The 18,143-nt window shown below is 44.5% G+C and overlaps 1 protein-coding gene across 1 annotated transcript in view; it reads left to right on the top strand.

The window, feature by feature from the left end:
* Positions 1–18,143, top strand: part of LOC135781184 (uncharacterized) — a 164,532-nt gene that overhangs the window by 16,098 nt on the left and 130,291 nt on the right. The window contains exons 23-28 of the mRNA XM_073813403.1: positions 648–758; positions 939–1,118; positions 1,207–1,446; positions 1,585–1,741; positions 2,054–2,185; positions 2,298–18,139. Of these exons, the coding sequence (XP_073669504.1) occupies positions 648–758; positions 939–1,118; positions 1,207–1,446; positions 1,585–1,741; positions 2,054–2,185; positions 2,298–18,139 (16,662 nt within the window). The remainder of the gene's footprint in view (positions 1–647; positions 759–938; positions 1,119–1,206; positions 1,447–1,584; positions 1,742–2,053; positions 2,186–2,297; positions 18,140–18,143) is intronic.

The following is an 18,143-nucleotide window of genomic DNA, read 5'->3' as shown; positions in this document are numbered from 1 at the left end:
AGTTAGCCAACACTTTTATTTTGGTGGTTTTTGCATGAAAGCAGCGATGTTCAGATTGTTAGAAATGTAAGTGCCATGGAAAAGACTGAAAGCTCTATAATATTTTGTTTGATGTTTGTGTATGCAAAATTTCTGTGAGCTGTGCACACTATGCCCCCTTTAAAAAGGTTGGTGCATGACGCCCCTAATCCCTACAGTCTACTAATACTCTAATGACAGTTAATTGACATGTAGTTGCAAAGTTCTTTATGTAAATAAAACCAAGATGTACTCACAAAAAAAGTTAAACTACACTTCTATGGCACATTCACAGTTATTTTTGTCATTTCTCAAATTTGGCAGCCACTGGTCACATTCATGTACTGTACTGTACAGAAAGATTTTAACAAAAGTATGTAAAGAACATTCTGTGAATATAATCTTTATATCTTTAATATTGACTGAGTAAAATCATGTCAACAACTGAAATTGATTGATCCTCCTAATCCCATATTTAGATTATAATACTTTGAATTTCACAGGCAGGGTCATATATGTGTAAATATATTTGGCTGAACTATTTCTTGGTAAAATGTCGACAGACAATTATATTAGTCCAAATATCTGAATCTGACCTGATACATAATTTCTCTGTGAAATTCCACCAGGATTACTGCAACATGGGGGAGAGTCAATACTCATTACGTATTGTTACAGAGAACATTCCCTGTGGCTCCACCGACTCCATTTGCTCCAAATCTATCAATGTTTTCTTTGGGGTAAGGCTTCTAAAGTGTTTCAAGTCAACATGAATGCAACATACAATTAAATGTATCTGAAATTATTGTTTAAAGAGCATTGACAAGTTTAACTTTCACCATTTCTGATAATACTAGCAGCGAGCTACATTCATTTGTATCGTGGACAATTTTATGCAATTTACTATTCAAATCATTTAGAGATTCAAGGTGGCTTTATCTGAAGTGGATGGAGTAAAAGTTGTTGAAACCAATGGAACTGATTACCAATATCAAATCAATTCTGTGGGGATTTACAAAGTCATTGAGATCAAAAAGCTTTTAAACTTAATTTGGGATGGCAAAACAACCCTGACGCTCCAACTCCATCCCAGCTTAAAGGTATGAATTACATATGAAGGTATGCATAAAACTATACATTTTACATGTTCACCCACTCACCTAAACGACTTTATGATCTCTATTACAGGGCAAAGTGTGTGGACTGTGTGGAAACTTTGACGGTAATGCAAATAACGACTTTGTAAAGCACGATGGAGAAGTCGTCACTGATGCGGTGGTGTTTGGGAATAGCTGGAAAGTGAAACCAAGCTGCCCAGAAGTGGACAGTTTGAAAGACCCTTGTGAGAAAAACCCTCACCGGAGTGTCTGGGCTATCAAACAATGCAGCATCATTACAAGCAATGTCTTTCAAGACTGCCATGCACATGTATGTAAAGATATCAAAACTTTTTGAACGTATTAGTTTATTATAAATCATTTAAATGAATTGTTGAATTAGTACCTAAAATAGAAGAAAATAATCTACTCTGTTCTGTTATAAAGTTGTACATTTACTTGTCTATAGGTGGACTCTGCCCCATACTATGATGCCTGTGTGAGGGACACCTGTGCATGTGATTCTGGTGGAGACTGTGATTGTTTCTGTACAGCAGTGGCTGCTTATGCGGCTGAATGCCGAAAGAAAGAGGCTTGCATTGCATGGCGGACTCCACATATTTGTCGTAAGTATTAAGGGAATGCTGTGGCTACTTGTTACACAGGGGTATGTCTCAGAAAATGGAAAACTCTTAACTTAAAATAACTATTGTGATATCAATCCTTGAAATTACAATTCTAATATGAAATTTGTGTGGTATCTGATAGATAATAAGTTAACACAAACATTAAGATATGTGCCTTTGAAAAACAAGCATACATTTATAATTCAATGGTATATTACCTAATCTTCTATAAAAGACCTAGTAATATTGTCTAGAACATTTTATGTTGTCTGCTATTAAAGTTGTGACTACATTATCTGAACTACTTTGCAGCTTTATTCTGTGACTACTATAATGGCCCAGTGGGAGACTGTGAGTGGCACTACAGAGCCTGTGGTTCAGCCTGCATGAAAACATGCAAAAACCCAGAAGGGACCTGTTCCAATCAAATTCCTCTACTAGAAGGTATCAAACTTTTTAAACCTCTATAAATTAATTGACCAATGGGCTGTTACAAAATTTAAAGTAATATATCATTTCTGTTTAATCATTCTACCCTTTTTTTTTACTTGCCTAGGTTGTTTTCCTCAGTGCCCTTCTGACAGGCCATTTTTAAAGGAAGAAACTCAAAAATGTGTCACAGAGATAGAGTGTGCTCCTACGTGTGTATATGATGGGAAGGAGTTCATGATTGGAGAAGAAGTGTACCACACCACAGATGGAAATGGCTTGTGTTTCAAAGCTGTGTGTGGATCAAATGCAACAATAATTAGATATATGGAAACTTGTGTCACAACAGCTACACCATTTACTTTCCAAAGTACAAAAACATCAACAACACCAACAACCAGACAACCATCGACAACAACACAACCAACAACAGCTACTAAAACCACTAGTTTGTCCGCAACAACAGGAACACCAACAACACAACCAACAACAGCTAAACAAACCACTGGTGCTTCAACAACTGCAGGACCATCAACAGAAACAGCAGAATCAACAACACAAGTATCAACAACTTCTCATACAACTGGTTTGTCCACAACTACAGGACCACCAACAACACAACAAACAACAGCTACACAAACCACTGGTGCTTCCACAACTGCAGGACCATCAACAGAAACAGCAGAATCAACAACACAAGTATCAACAACTTTTCATACAACTGGTTTGTCCACAACTACAGCACCACCAACAACACAACCAACAACAGCTACACAAACCACTGGTGCTTCCACAACTGCAGGACCATCAACAGAAACAGCACAATCAACAACACAAGTATCAACAACTTCTCATACCACTGGTTTGTCCACAACTACAGGACCATCAACAGGAACAGCAGAATCAACAACACAAGTATCAACAACTTCTCATACCACTGGTTTGTCCACAACTACAGGACCATCAACAGGAACAGCAGAATCAACAACACAAGTATCAACAACTTCTCATACAACTGGTTTGTCCACAACTACAGGACCACCAACAACACAACAAACAACAGCTACACAAACCACTGGTGCTTCCACAACTGCAGGACCATCAACGGAAACAGCAGAATCAACAACACAAGTATCAACAACTTCTCATACAACTGGTTTGTCCACAACTACAGCACCACCAACAACACAACCAACAACAGCTACACAAACCACTGGTGCTTCCACTACTGCAGGACCATCAACAGAAACCGCACAATCAACAACACAAGTATCAACAACTTCTCATACCACTGGTTTGTCCACATCAACAGGAACAGCAGAATCAACAACACAAGTATCAACAACTTCTCATACCACTGGTTTGTCCACAACTACAGGACCACCACCAACACAACCAACAACAGCTACACAAATCACTGATACGTCCACAACTGCAGGACCATCAACAGGAACAGCACAATCTACAACAAAAGTATCAACAACTTCTCATACCACTGGTTTGTCAACAACTACAGGACCACCAACAACACAACCAACAAAAGCTACACAAACGACTGGTGCATCCACAACTGCAAGACCTTCAACAGGAAAAGCACAATCAACAACACAAGTATCAACAACTTCTCATACCACTGGTTTGTCCACAACTACAAGACCACCAACAACACAACCAACAACAGCTACACAAACCACTAGTGCTTACACAACTGCAGGACCATCAACAGTAACAGCACAATCATCAACACAAGTATCAACAACTTCTCATACCACTGGTTTGTCCACAACAACAGGAACACCAACAACACAACCAACAACAGCTACACAAACCACTGGTACGTCCACAACTGCAGGACCATCCACAACTGCAGGACCATCCACAACTGCAGGACCATCCACAGGAATAGTACAATCAACAACACAAGTATCAAGAACTTCTCATGCCACTGGTTTGTCCACAACTACAGGACCACCACCAACAAAACCAACAACAGCTACACAAACCACTGGTGCGTCCACAACTGCAGGACCATCAACAGGAACATCACAATTAACAACACGAGTATCAACAACTTCTCATACCACTGGTTTGTCCACAACAACAGGACCACCACCAACAACAGCTACACAAACCACTGGTGCGTCCACAACTGCAGGAACGTCAACGGGAACAGCACAATCAACAACACAAGTATCAACAACTTCTCATACCACTGGTTTGTCCACAACAACAGGACCACCACCAACAAAACCAACAACAGCTACACAAACCACTGGTGCGTCCACAACTGCAGGACCATCAACAGGAACATCACAATTAACAACACAAGTATCAACAACTTCTCATACCACTGTTTTGTCCACAAAAACAGGACCACCACCAACAAAACCAACAACAGCTACACAAACCACTGTTGCGTCCACAACTGCAGGACCATCAACAGGAACATCACAATTAACAACACAAGTATCAACAACTTCTCATACCACTGGTTTGTCCACAACAACAGGACCACCACCAACAAAACCAACAACAGCTACACAAATCACTGGTGTGTCCACAACTGTAGGACCATCAACAGGAACACCACAATCAACAACACGAGTATCAACAACTTCTCATACCACTGGTTTGTCCACAACAACAGGACCACCACCAACAAAACCAACAACAGCTACACAAACCACTGGTGCGTCCACAACTGCAGGAACGTCAACGGGAACAGCACAACCAACAACACAAGTATCAACAACTTCTCATACCACTGGTTTGTCCACAACAACAGGACCACCACCAACAAAACCAACAACAGCTACACAAACCACTGGTGCGTCCACAACTGCAGGACCATCAACAGGAACATCACAATCAACAACACAAGTATCAACAACTTCTCATACCGCTGGTTTGTCCGCAACAACAGGACCAACACCAACAAAACCAACAACAGCTACACAAACCACTGGTGCGTCCACAACTGCAGGACCATCAACAGGAACATCACAATTAACAACACGAGTATCAACAACTTCTCATACCACTGGTTTGTCCACAACAACAGGACCACCACCACCAACAACAGCTCCACAAACCACTGGTGCGTCCACAACTGCAGGAACGTCAACGGGAACACCACAATCAACAACACAAGTATCAACAACTTCTTATACCACTGGTTTGTCCACAACAACAGGACCACCACCAACAAAACCAACAACAGCTACACAAACCACTGGTGCGTCCACAACTGCAGGACCATCTACAGGAACTCCACAATCAACAACACGAGTATCAACAACTTCTTATACCACTGGTTTGTCCACAACAACAGGACCACCACCAACAAAACCAACAACAGCTACACAAACCACTGGTGCGTCCACAACTGCAGGACCATCAACAGGAACATCACAATTAACAACACAAGTATCAACAACTTTTCATACCACTGGTTTGTCCACAACAACAGGACCACCACCAACAAAACCAACAACAGCTACACAAACCACTGTTGCGTCCACAACTGTAGGACCATCAACAGGAACACCACAATCAACAACACGAGTATCAACAACTTCTCATACCACTGGTTTGTCCACAACTACAGGACCACCACCAACAAAACCAACAACAGCTACACAAACCACTGGTGCGTCCACAACTGCAGGACCATCAACAGGAACATCACAATTAACAACACAAGTATCAACAACTTCTCATACCACTGGTTTGTCCACAACAACAGGACCACCAACAACACAACCAACAACAGCTACACAAACCACTGGTGCGTCCACAACTGCAGGAACGTCAACGGGAACAGCACAATCAACAACACAAGTATCAACAACTTCTCATACCACTGGTTTGTCCACAATAACAGGACCACCAACAACACAACCAACAACAGCTACACAAACCACTGGTGCGTCCACAACTGCAGGACCATCAACAGGAACACCACAATCAACAACACAAGTATCAACAACTTCTCTTACCACTGGTTTGTCCACAACAACAGGACCACCACCAACAAAACCAACAACAGCTACACAAACCACTGGTGCGTCCACAACTGCAGGAACGTCAACGGGAACACCACAATCAACAACACAAGTATCAACAACTTCTCATACCACTGGTTTGTCCACAACAACAGGACCACCACCAACAAAACCAACAACAGCTACACAAACCACTGGTGCGTCCACAACTGCAGGACCATCAACAGGAACATCACAATCAACAACACAAGTATCAACAACTTCTCATACCACTGGTTTGTCCACAACAACAGGACCACCACCAACAAAACCAACAACAGCTACACAAACCACTGGTGCGTCCACAACTGCAGGACCATCAACAGGAACATCACAATTAACTACACAAGTATCAACAACTTCTCATACCACTGTTTTGTCCACAACAACAGGACCACCACCAACAAAACCAACAACAGCTACACAAACCACTGGTGCGTCCACAACTGCAGGAACGTCAACGGGAACAACACAATCAACAACACAAGTATCAACAACTTCTCATACCACTGGTTTGTCCACAACAACAGGACCACCACCAACAAAACCAACAACAGCTACACAAACCACTGGTGCGTCCACAACTGCAGGACCATCAACAGGAACATCACAATCAACAACACAAGTATCAACAACTTCTCATACCGCTGGTTTGTCCGCAACAACAGGACCAACACCAACAAAACCAACAACAGCTACACAAACCACTGGTGCGTCCACAACTGCAGGACCATCAACAGGAACATCACAATTAACAACACGAGTATCAACAACTTCTCATACCACTGGTTTGTCCACAACAACAGGACCACCACCACCAACAACAGCTACACAAACCACTGGTGCGTCCACAACTGCAGGAACGTCAACGGGAACACCACAATCAACAACACAAGTATCAACAACTTCTCATACCACTGGTTTGTCCACAACAACAGGACCACCACCAACAAAACCAACAACAGCTACACAAACCACTGGTGCGTCCACAACTGCAGGACCATCAACAGGAACACCACAATCAACAACACAAGTATCAACAACTTCTCATACCACTGGTTTGTCCACAACAACAGGACCGCCACCAACAAAACCAACAACAGCTACACAAACCACTGGTGTGTCCACAACTGTAGGACCATCAACAGGAACACCACAATCAACAACACGAGTATCAACAACTTCTCATACCACTGGTTTGTCCACAACAACAGGACCACCACCCACAAAACCAACAACAGCTACACACACCACTGGTGTGTCCACAACTGTAGGACCATCAACAGGAACACCACAATCAACAACACGAGTATCAACAACTTCTCATACCACTGGTTTGTCCACAACTACAGGACCACCACCAACAAAACCAACAACAGCAACACAAACCACTGGTGCGTCCACAACTGCAGGACCATCAACAGGAACATCACAATTAACAACACGAGTATCAACAACTTCTCATACCACTGGTTTGTCCACAACAACAGGACCACCACCAACAAAACCAACAACAGCTACACAAATCACTGGTGTGTCCACAACTGTAGGACCATCAACAGGAACACCACAATCAACAACACGAGTATCAACAACTTCTCATACCACTGGTTTGTCCACAACAACAGGACCACCACCAACAAAACCAACAACAGCTACACAAACCACTGGTGCGTCCACAACTGCAGGAACGTCAACGGGAACAGCACAACCAACAACACAAGTATCAACAACTTCTCATACCACTGGTTTGTCCACAACAACAGGACCACCACCAACAAAACCAACAACAGCTACACAAACCACTGGTGCGTCCACAACTGCAGGACCATCAACAGGAACATCACAATCAACAACACAAGTATCAACAACTTCTCATACCGCTGGTTTGTCCGCAACAACAGGACCAACACCAACAAAACCAACAACAGCTACACAAACCACTGGTGCGTCCACAACTGCAGGACCATCAACAGGAACATCACAATTAACAACACGAGTATCAACAACTTCTCATACCACTGGTTTGTCCACAACAACAGGACCACCACCAACAACAGCTACACAAACCACTGGTGCGTCCACAACTGTAGGACCATCAACAGGAACATCACAATTAACAACACAAGTATCAACAACTTCTCATACCACTGGTTTGTCCACAACAACAGGACCACCACCAACAAAACCAACAACAGCTACACAAACCACTGGTGCGTCCACAACTGTAGGACCATCAACAGGAACACCACAATCAACAACACGAGTATCAACAACTTCTCATACCACTGGTTTGTCCACAACTACAGGACCACCACCAACAAAACCAACAACAGCTACACAAACCACTGGTGCGTCCACAACTGCAGGACCATCAACAGGAACATCACAATTAACAACACAAGTATCAACAACTTCTCATACCACTGGTTTGTCCACAACAACAGGACCACCAACAACACAACCACCAACAACAGCTACACAAACCACTGGTGCGTCCACAACTGCAGGAACGTCAACGGGAACAGCACAATCAACAACACAAGTATCAACAACTTCTCATACCACTGGTTTGTCCACAATAACAGGACCACCAACAACACAACCAACAACAGCTACACAAACCACTGGTGCGTCCACAACTGCAGGACCATCAACAGGAACACCACAATCAACAACACAAGTATCAACAACTTCTCTTACCACTGGTTTGTCCACAACAACAGGACCACCACCAACAAAACCAACAACAGCTACACAAACCACTGGTGTGTCCACAACTGCAGGAACGTCAACGGGAACACCACAATCAACAACACAAGTATCAACAACTTCTCATACCACTGGTTTGTCCACAACAACAGGACCACCACCAACAAAACCAACAACAGCTACACAAACCACTGGTGCGTCCACAACTGCAGGACCATCAACAGGAACATCACAATCAACAACACAAGTATCAACAACTTCTCATACCACTGGTTTGTCCACAACAACAGGACCACCACCAACAAAACCAACAACAGCTACACAAACCGCTGGTGCGTCCACAACTGCAGGACCATCAACAGGAACATCACAATTAACTACACAAGTATCAACAACTTCTCATACCACTGGTTTGTCCACAACAACAGGACCACCACCAACAAAACCAACAACAGCTACACAAACCACTGGTGCGTCCACAACTGCAGGACCATCAACAGGAACATCACAATCAACAACACAAGTATCAACAACTTCTCATACCGCTGGTTTGTCCGCAACAACAGGACCAACACCAACAAAACCAACAACAGCTACACAAACCACTGGTGCGTCCACAACTGCAGGACCATCAACAGGAACATCACAATTAACAACACGAGTATCAACAACTTCTCATACCACTGGTTTGTCCACAACAACAGGACCACCACCACCAACAACAGCTACACAAACCACTGGTGCGTCCACAACTGCAGAAACGTCAACGGGAACACCACAATCAACAACACAAGTATCAACAACTTCTCATACCACTGGTTTGTCCACAACAACAGGACCACCACCAACAAAACCAACAACAGCTACACAAACCACTGGTGCGTCCACAACTGCAGGACCATCAACAGGAACACCACAATCAACAACACAAGTATCAACAACTTCTCATACCACTGGTTTGTCCACAACAACAGGACCACCACCAACAAAACCAACAACAGCTACACAAACCACTGGTGTGTCCACAACTGTAGGACCATCAACAGGAACACCACAATCAACAACACGAGTATCAACAACTTCTCATACCACTGGTTTGTCCACAACAACAGGACCACCACCCACAAAACCAACAACAGCTACACAAACCACTGGTGTGTCCACAACTGTAGGACCATCAACAGGAACACCACAATCAACAACACGAGTATCAACAACTTCTCATACCACTGGTTTGTCCACAACTACAGGACCACCACCAACAAAACCAACAACAGCAACACAAACCACTGGTGCGTCCACAACTGCAGGACCATCAACAGGAACATCACAATTAACAACACGAGTATCAACAACTTCTCATACCACTGGTTTGTCCACAACAACAGGACCACCAACAACACAACCAACAACAGCTACACAAACCACTGGTGCGTCCACAACTGCAGGAACGTCAACGGGAACACCACAATCAACAACACAAGTATCAACAACTTCTCATACCACTGGTTTGTCCACAACAACAGGACCACCACCAACAAAACCAACAACAGCTACACAAACCACTGGTGCGTCTACAACTGCAGGACCATCAACAGGAACACCACAATCAACAACACAAGTATCAACAACTTCTCATACCACTGGTTTGTCCACAACAACAGGACCACCACCAACAAAACCAACAACAGCTACACAAACCACTGGTGCGTCCACAACTGCAGGAACGTCAACGGGAACACCACAATCAACAACACAAGTATCAACAACTTCTCATACCACTGGTTTGTCCACAACAACAGGACCACCACCAACAAAACCAACAACAGCTACACAAACCACTGGTGCGTCCACAACTGCAGGACCATCAACAGGAACACCACAATCAACAACACGAGTATCAACAACTTCTCATACCACTGGTTTGTCCACAACAACAGGACCACCACCAACAAAACCAACAACAGCTACACAAACCACTGGTGTGTCCACAACTGTAGGACCATCAACAGGAACACCACAATCAACAACACGAGTATCAACAACTTCTCATACCACTGGTTTGTCCACAACAACAGGACCACCACCCACAAAACCAACAACAGCTACACAAACCACTGGTGTGTCCACAACTGTAGGACCATCAACAGGAACACCACAATCAACAACACGAGTATCAACAACTTCTCATACCACTGGTTTGTCCACAACAACAGGACCACCAACAACACAACCAACAACAGCTACACAAACCACTGGTGCGTCCACAACTGCAGGACCATCAACAGGAACATCACAATCAACAACACAAGTATCAACAACTTCTCATACCACTGGTTTGTCCACAACAACAGGACCACCACCAACAAAACCAACAACAGCTACACAAACCACTGGTGCGTCCACAACTGCAGGACCATCAACAGGAACATCACAATTATCAACACAAGTATCAACAACTTCTCATACCACTGGTTTGTCCACAACAACAGGACCACCAACAACACAACCAACAACAGCTACACAAACCACTGGTGCGTCCACAACTGCAGGACCATCAACAGGAACACCACAATCAACAACACAAGTATCAACAACTTCTCATACCACTGGTTTGTCTACAACAACAGGACCACCACCAACAAAACCAACAACAGCTACACAAACCACTGGTGCGTCCACAACTGCAGGAACGTCAACGGGAACAGCACAAGCAACAACACAAGTATCAACAACTTCTCATACCACTGTTTTGTCCACAACAACAGGACCACCAACAACACAACCAACATCAGCTACACAAACCACTGGTGCGTCCACAACTGCAGGACCATCAACAGGAACACCACAATCAACAACACGAGTATCAACAACTTCTCATACCACTGGTTTGTCCACAACAACAGGACCACCACCAACAAAACCAACAACAGCTACACAAACCACTGGTGTGTCCACAACTGTAGGACCATCAACAGGAACACCACAATCAACAACACGAGTATCAACAACTTCTCATACCACTGGTTTGTCCACAACAACAGGACCACCACCAACAAAACCAACAACAGCCACACAAACCACTGGTGTGTCCACAACTGCAGGAAAGTCAACGGGAACACCACAATCAACAACACAAGTATCAACAACTTCTCATACCACTGGTTTGTCCACAACAACAGGACCACCACCAACAAAACCAACAACAGCGACACAAACCACTGGTGCGTCCACAACTGCAGGAACATCAACAGGAACACCACAATCAACAACACGAGTATCAACAACTTCTCATACCACTGGTTTGTCCACAACAACAGGACCACCACCAACAAAACCAACAACAGCTACACAAACCACTGGTGTGTCCACAACTGTAGGACCATCAACAGGAACACCACAATCAACAACACGAGTATCAACAACTTCTCATACCACTGGTTTGTCCACAACTACAGGACCACCACCAACAAACCCAACAACAGCTACACAAACCACTGGTGCATCCACAACTGCAGGAACGTCAATGGGAACAGCACAATCAACAACACAAGTATCAACAACTTCTCATACCACTGGTTTGTCCACAACAACAGGACCACCACCAACAAAACCAACAACAGCTACACAAACCACTGGTGTGTCCACAACTGCAGGACCATCAACAGGAACACCACAATCAACAACACAAGTATCAACAACTTCTCATACCACTGGTTTGTCCACAACAACAGGACCACCACCAACAAAACCAACAACAGCTACACAAACCACTGGTGCGTCCACAACTGCAGGACCATCAACAGGAACACCACAATCAACAACACAAGTATCAACAACTTCTCATACCACTGGTTTGTCCACAACAACAGGACCACCACCAACAAAACCAACAACAGCTACACAAACCACTGGTGCGTCCACAACTGCAGGAACGTCAACGGGAACACCACAATCAACAACACAAGTATCAACAACTTCTCATACCACTGGTTTGTCCACAACAACAGGACCACCACCAACAAAACCAACAACAGCTACACAAACCACTGGTGCGTCCACAACTGCAGGACCATCAACAGGAACACCACAATCAACAACACGAGTATCAACAACTTCTCATACCACTGGTTTGTCCACAACAACAGGACCACCACCAACAAAACCAACAACAGCTACACAAACCACTGGTGTGTCCACAACTGTAGGACCATCAACAGGAACACCACAATCAACAACACGAGTATCAACAACTTCTCATACCACTGGTTTGTCCACAACTACAGGACCACCACCAACAAACCCAACAACAGCTACACAAACCACTGGTGCATCCACAACTGCAGGAACGTCAACGGGAACACCACAATCAACAACACAAGTATCAACAACTTCTCATACCACTGGTTTGTCCACAACAACAGGACCACCACCAACAAAACCAACAACAGCTACACAAACCACTGGTGCATCCACAACTGCAGGAACGTCAACGGGAACAGCACAATCAACAACACAAGTATCAACAACTTCTCATACCACTGGTTTGTCCACAACAACAGGACCACCAACAACACAACCAACAACAGCTACACAAACCACTGGTGCGTCCACAACTGCAGGACCATCAACAGGAACACCACAATCAACAACACAAGTATCAACAACTTCTCATACCACTGGTTTGTCCACAACAACAGGACCACCACCAACAAAACCAACAACAGCTACACAAACCAGTGGTGCGTCCACAACTGCAGGAACGTCAACGGGAACACCACAATCAACAACACAAGTATCAACAACTTCTCATACCACTGGTTTGTCCACAACAACAGGACCACCACCAACAAAACCAACAACAGCTACACAAACCACTGGTGCGTCCACAACTGTAGGACCATCAACAGGAACACCACAATCAACAACACGAGTATCAACAACTTCTCATACCACTGGTTTGTCCACAACAACAGGACCACCACCAACAAAACCAACAACAGCTACACAAACCACTGGTGCGTCCACAACTGCAGGAACGTCAACGGGAACACCACAATCAACAACACAAGTATCAACAACTTCTCATACCACTGGTTTGTCCACAACAACAGGACCACCACCAACAAAACCAACAACAGCTACACAAACCACTGGTGCGTCCACAACTGCAGGACCATCAACAGGAACATCACAATCAACAACACAAGTATCAACAACTTCTCATACCACTGGTTTGTCCACAACAACAGGACCACCACCAACAAAACCAACAACAGCTACACAAACCACTGGTGCGTCCACAACTGCAGGACCATCAACAGGAACATCACAATTAACTACACAAGTATCAACAACTTCTCATACCACTGGTTTGTCCACAACAACAGGACCACCACCAACAAAACCAACAACAGCTACACAAACCACTGGTGCGTCCACAACTGCAGGACCATCAACAGGAACATCACAATCAACAACACAAGTATCAACAACTTCTCATACCGCTGGTTTGTCCGCAACAACAGGACCAACACCAACAAAACCAACAACAGCTACACAAACCACTGGTGCGTCCACAACTGCAGGACCATCAACAGGAACATCACAATTAACAACACGAGTATCAACAACTTCTCATACCACTGGTTTGTCCACAACAACAGGACCACCACCACCAACAACAGCTACACAAACCACTGGTGCGTCCACAACTGCAGAAACGTCAACGGGAACACCACAATCAACAACACAAGTATCAACAACTTCTCATACCACTGGTTTGTCCACAACAACAGGACCACCACCAACAAAACCAACAACAGCTACACAAACCACTGGTGCGTCCACAACTGCAGGACCATCAACAGGAACACCACAATCAACAACACAAGTATCAACAACTTCTCATACCACTGGTTTGTCCACAACAACAGGACCACCACCAACAAAACCAACAACAGCTACACAAACCACTGGTGTGTCCACAACTGTAGGACCATCAACAGGAACACCACAATCAACAACACGAGTATCAACAACTTCTCATACCACTGGTTTGTCCACAACAACAGGACCACCACCCACAAAACCAACAACAGCTACACAAACCACTGGTGTGTCCACAACTGTAGGACCATCAACAGGAACACCACAATCAACAACACGAGTATCAACAACTTCTCATACCACTGGTTTGTCCACAACTACAGGACCACCACCAACAAAACCAACAACAGCAACACAAACCACTGGTGCGTCCACAACTGCAGGACCATCAACAGGAACATCACAATTAACAACACGAGTATCAACAACTTCTCATACCACTGGTTTGTCCACAACAACAGGACCACCAACAACACAACCAACAACAGCTACACAAACCACTGGTGCGTCCACAACTGCAGGAACGTCAACGGGAACACCACAATCAACAACACAAGTATCAACAACTTCTCATACCACTGGTTTGTCCACAACAACAGGACCACCACCAACAAAACCAACAACAGCTACACAAACCACTGGTGCGTCTACAACTGCAGGACCATCAACAGGAACACCACAATCAACAACACAAGTATCAACAACTTCTCATACCACTGGTTTGTCCACAACAACAGGACCACCACCAACAAAACCAACAACAGCTACACAAACCACTGGTGCGTCCACAACTGCAGGAACGTCAACGGGAACACCACAATCAACAACACAAGTATCAACAACTTCTCATACCACTGGTTTGTCCACAACAACAGGACCACCACCAACAAAACCAACAACAGCTACACAAACCACTGGTGCGTCCACAACTGCAGGACCATCAACAGGAACACCACAATCAACAACACGAGTATCAACAACTTCTCATACCACTGGTTTGTCCACAACAACAGGACCACCACCAACAAAACCAACAACAGCTACACAAACCACTGGTGTGTCCACAACTGTAGGACCATCAACAGGAACACCACAATCAACAACACGAGTATCAACAACTTCTCATACCACTGGTTTGTCCACAACAACAGGACCACCACCCACAAAACCAACAACAGCTACACAAACCACTGGTGTGTCCACAACTGTAGGACCATCAACAGGAACACCACAATCAACAACACGAGTATCAACAACTTCTCATACCACTGGTTTGTCCACAACAACAGGACCACCAACAACACAACCAACAACAGCTACACAAACCACTGGTGCGTCCACAACTGCAGGACCATCAACAGGAACATCACAATCAACAACACAAGTATCAACAACTTCTCATACCACTGGTTTGTCCACAACAACAGGACCACCACCAACAAAACCAACAACAGCTACACAAACCACTGGTGCGTCCACAACTGCAGGACCATCAACAGGAACATCACAATTATCAACACAAGTATCAACAACTTCTCATACCACTGGTTTGTCCACAACAACAGGACCACCAACAACACAACCAACAACAGCTACACAAACCACTGGTGCGTCCACAACTGCAGGACCATCAACAGGAACACCACAATCAACAACACGAGTATCAACAACTTCTCATACCACTGGTTTGTCCACAACAACAGGACCACCACCAACAAAACCAACAACAGCTACACAAACCACTGGTGTGTCCACAACTGTAGGACCATCAACAGGAACACCACAATCAACAACACGAGTATCAACAACTTCTCATACCACTGGTTTGTCCACAACAACAGGACCACCACCAACAAAACCAACAACAGCCACACAAACCACTGGTGTGTCCACAACTGCAGGAAAGTCAACGGGAACACCACAATCAACAACACAAGTATCAACAACTTCTCATACCACTGGTTTGTCCACAACAACAGGACCACCACCAACAAAACCAACAACAGCGACACAAACCACTGGTGCGTCCACAACTGCAGGAACATCAACAGGAACACCACAATCAACAACACGAGTATCAACAACTTCTCATACCACTGGTTTGTCCACAACAACAGGACCACCACCAACAAAACCAACAACAGCTACACAAACCACTGGTGTGTCCACAACTGTAGGACCATCAACAGGAACACCACAATCAACAACACGAGTATCAACAACTTCTCATACCACTGGTTTGTCCACAACAACAGGACCACCACCAACAAAACCAACAACAGCTACACAAACCACTGGTGCGTCCACAACTGCAGGACCATCAACAGGAACACCACAATCAACAACACGAGTATCAACAACTTCTCATACCACTGGTTTGTCCACAACAACAGGACCACCACCAACAAAACCAACAACAGCTACACAAACCACTGGTGTGTCCACAACTGTAGGACCATCAACAGGAACACCACAATCAACAACACGAGTATCAACAACTTCTCATACCACTGGTTTGTCCACAACTACAGGACCACCACCAACAAACCCAACAACAGCTACACAAACCACTGGTGCATCCACAACTGCAGGAACGTCAACGGGAACACCACAATCAACAACACAAGTATCAACAACTTCTCATACCACTGGTTTGTCCACAACAACAGGACCACCACCAACAAAACCAACAACAGCTACACAAACCACTGGTGCATCCACAACTGCAGGAACGTCAACGGGAACAGCACAATCAACAACACAAGTATCAACAACTTCTCATACCACTGGTTTGTCCACAACAACAGGACCACCAACAACACAACCAACAACAGCTACACAAACCACTGGTGCGTCTACAACTGCAGGACCATCAACAGGAACACCACAATCAACAACACAAGTATCAACAACTTCTCATACCACTGGTTTGTCCACAACAACAGGACCACCACCAACAAAACCAACAACAGCTACACAAACCACTGGTGCGTCCACAACTGCAGGAACGTCAACGGGAACACCACAATCAACAACACAAGTATCAACAACTTCTCATACCACTGGTTTGTCCACAACAACAGGACCACCACCAACAAAACCAACAACAGCTACACAAACCACTGGTGCGTCCACAACTGCAGGACCATCAACAGGAACACCACAATCAACAACACGAGTATCAACAACTTCTCATACCACTGGTTTGTCCACAACAACAGGACCACCACCAACAAAACCAACAACAGCTACACAAACCACTGGTGTGTCCACAACTGTAGGACCATCAACAGGAACACCACAATCAACAACACGAGTATCAACAACTT

The sequence above is a fragment of the Paramisgurnus dabryanus genome, chromosome 23, assembly GCF_030506205.2.
Source record: "Paramisgurnus dabryanus chromosome 23, PD_genome_1.1, whole genome shotgun sequence".
Lineage (NCBI taxonomy): Eukaryota > Metazoa > Chordata > Actinopteri > Cypriniformes > Cobitidae > Paramisgurnus > Paramisgurnus dabryanus.
Note: the sequence above shows the minus strand (reverse complement) of the source record. Positions and strands in the feature narration are given on the sequence as shown.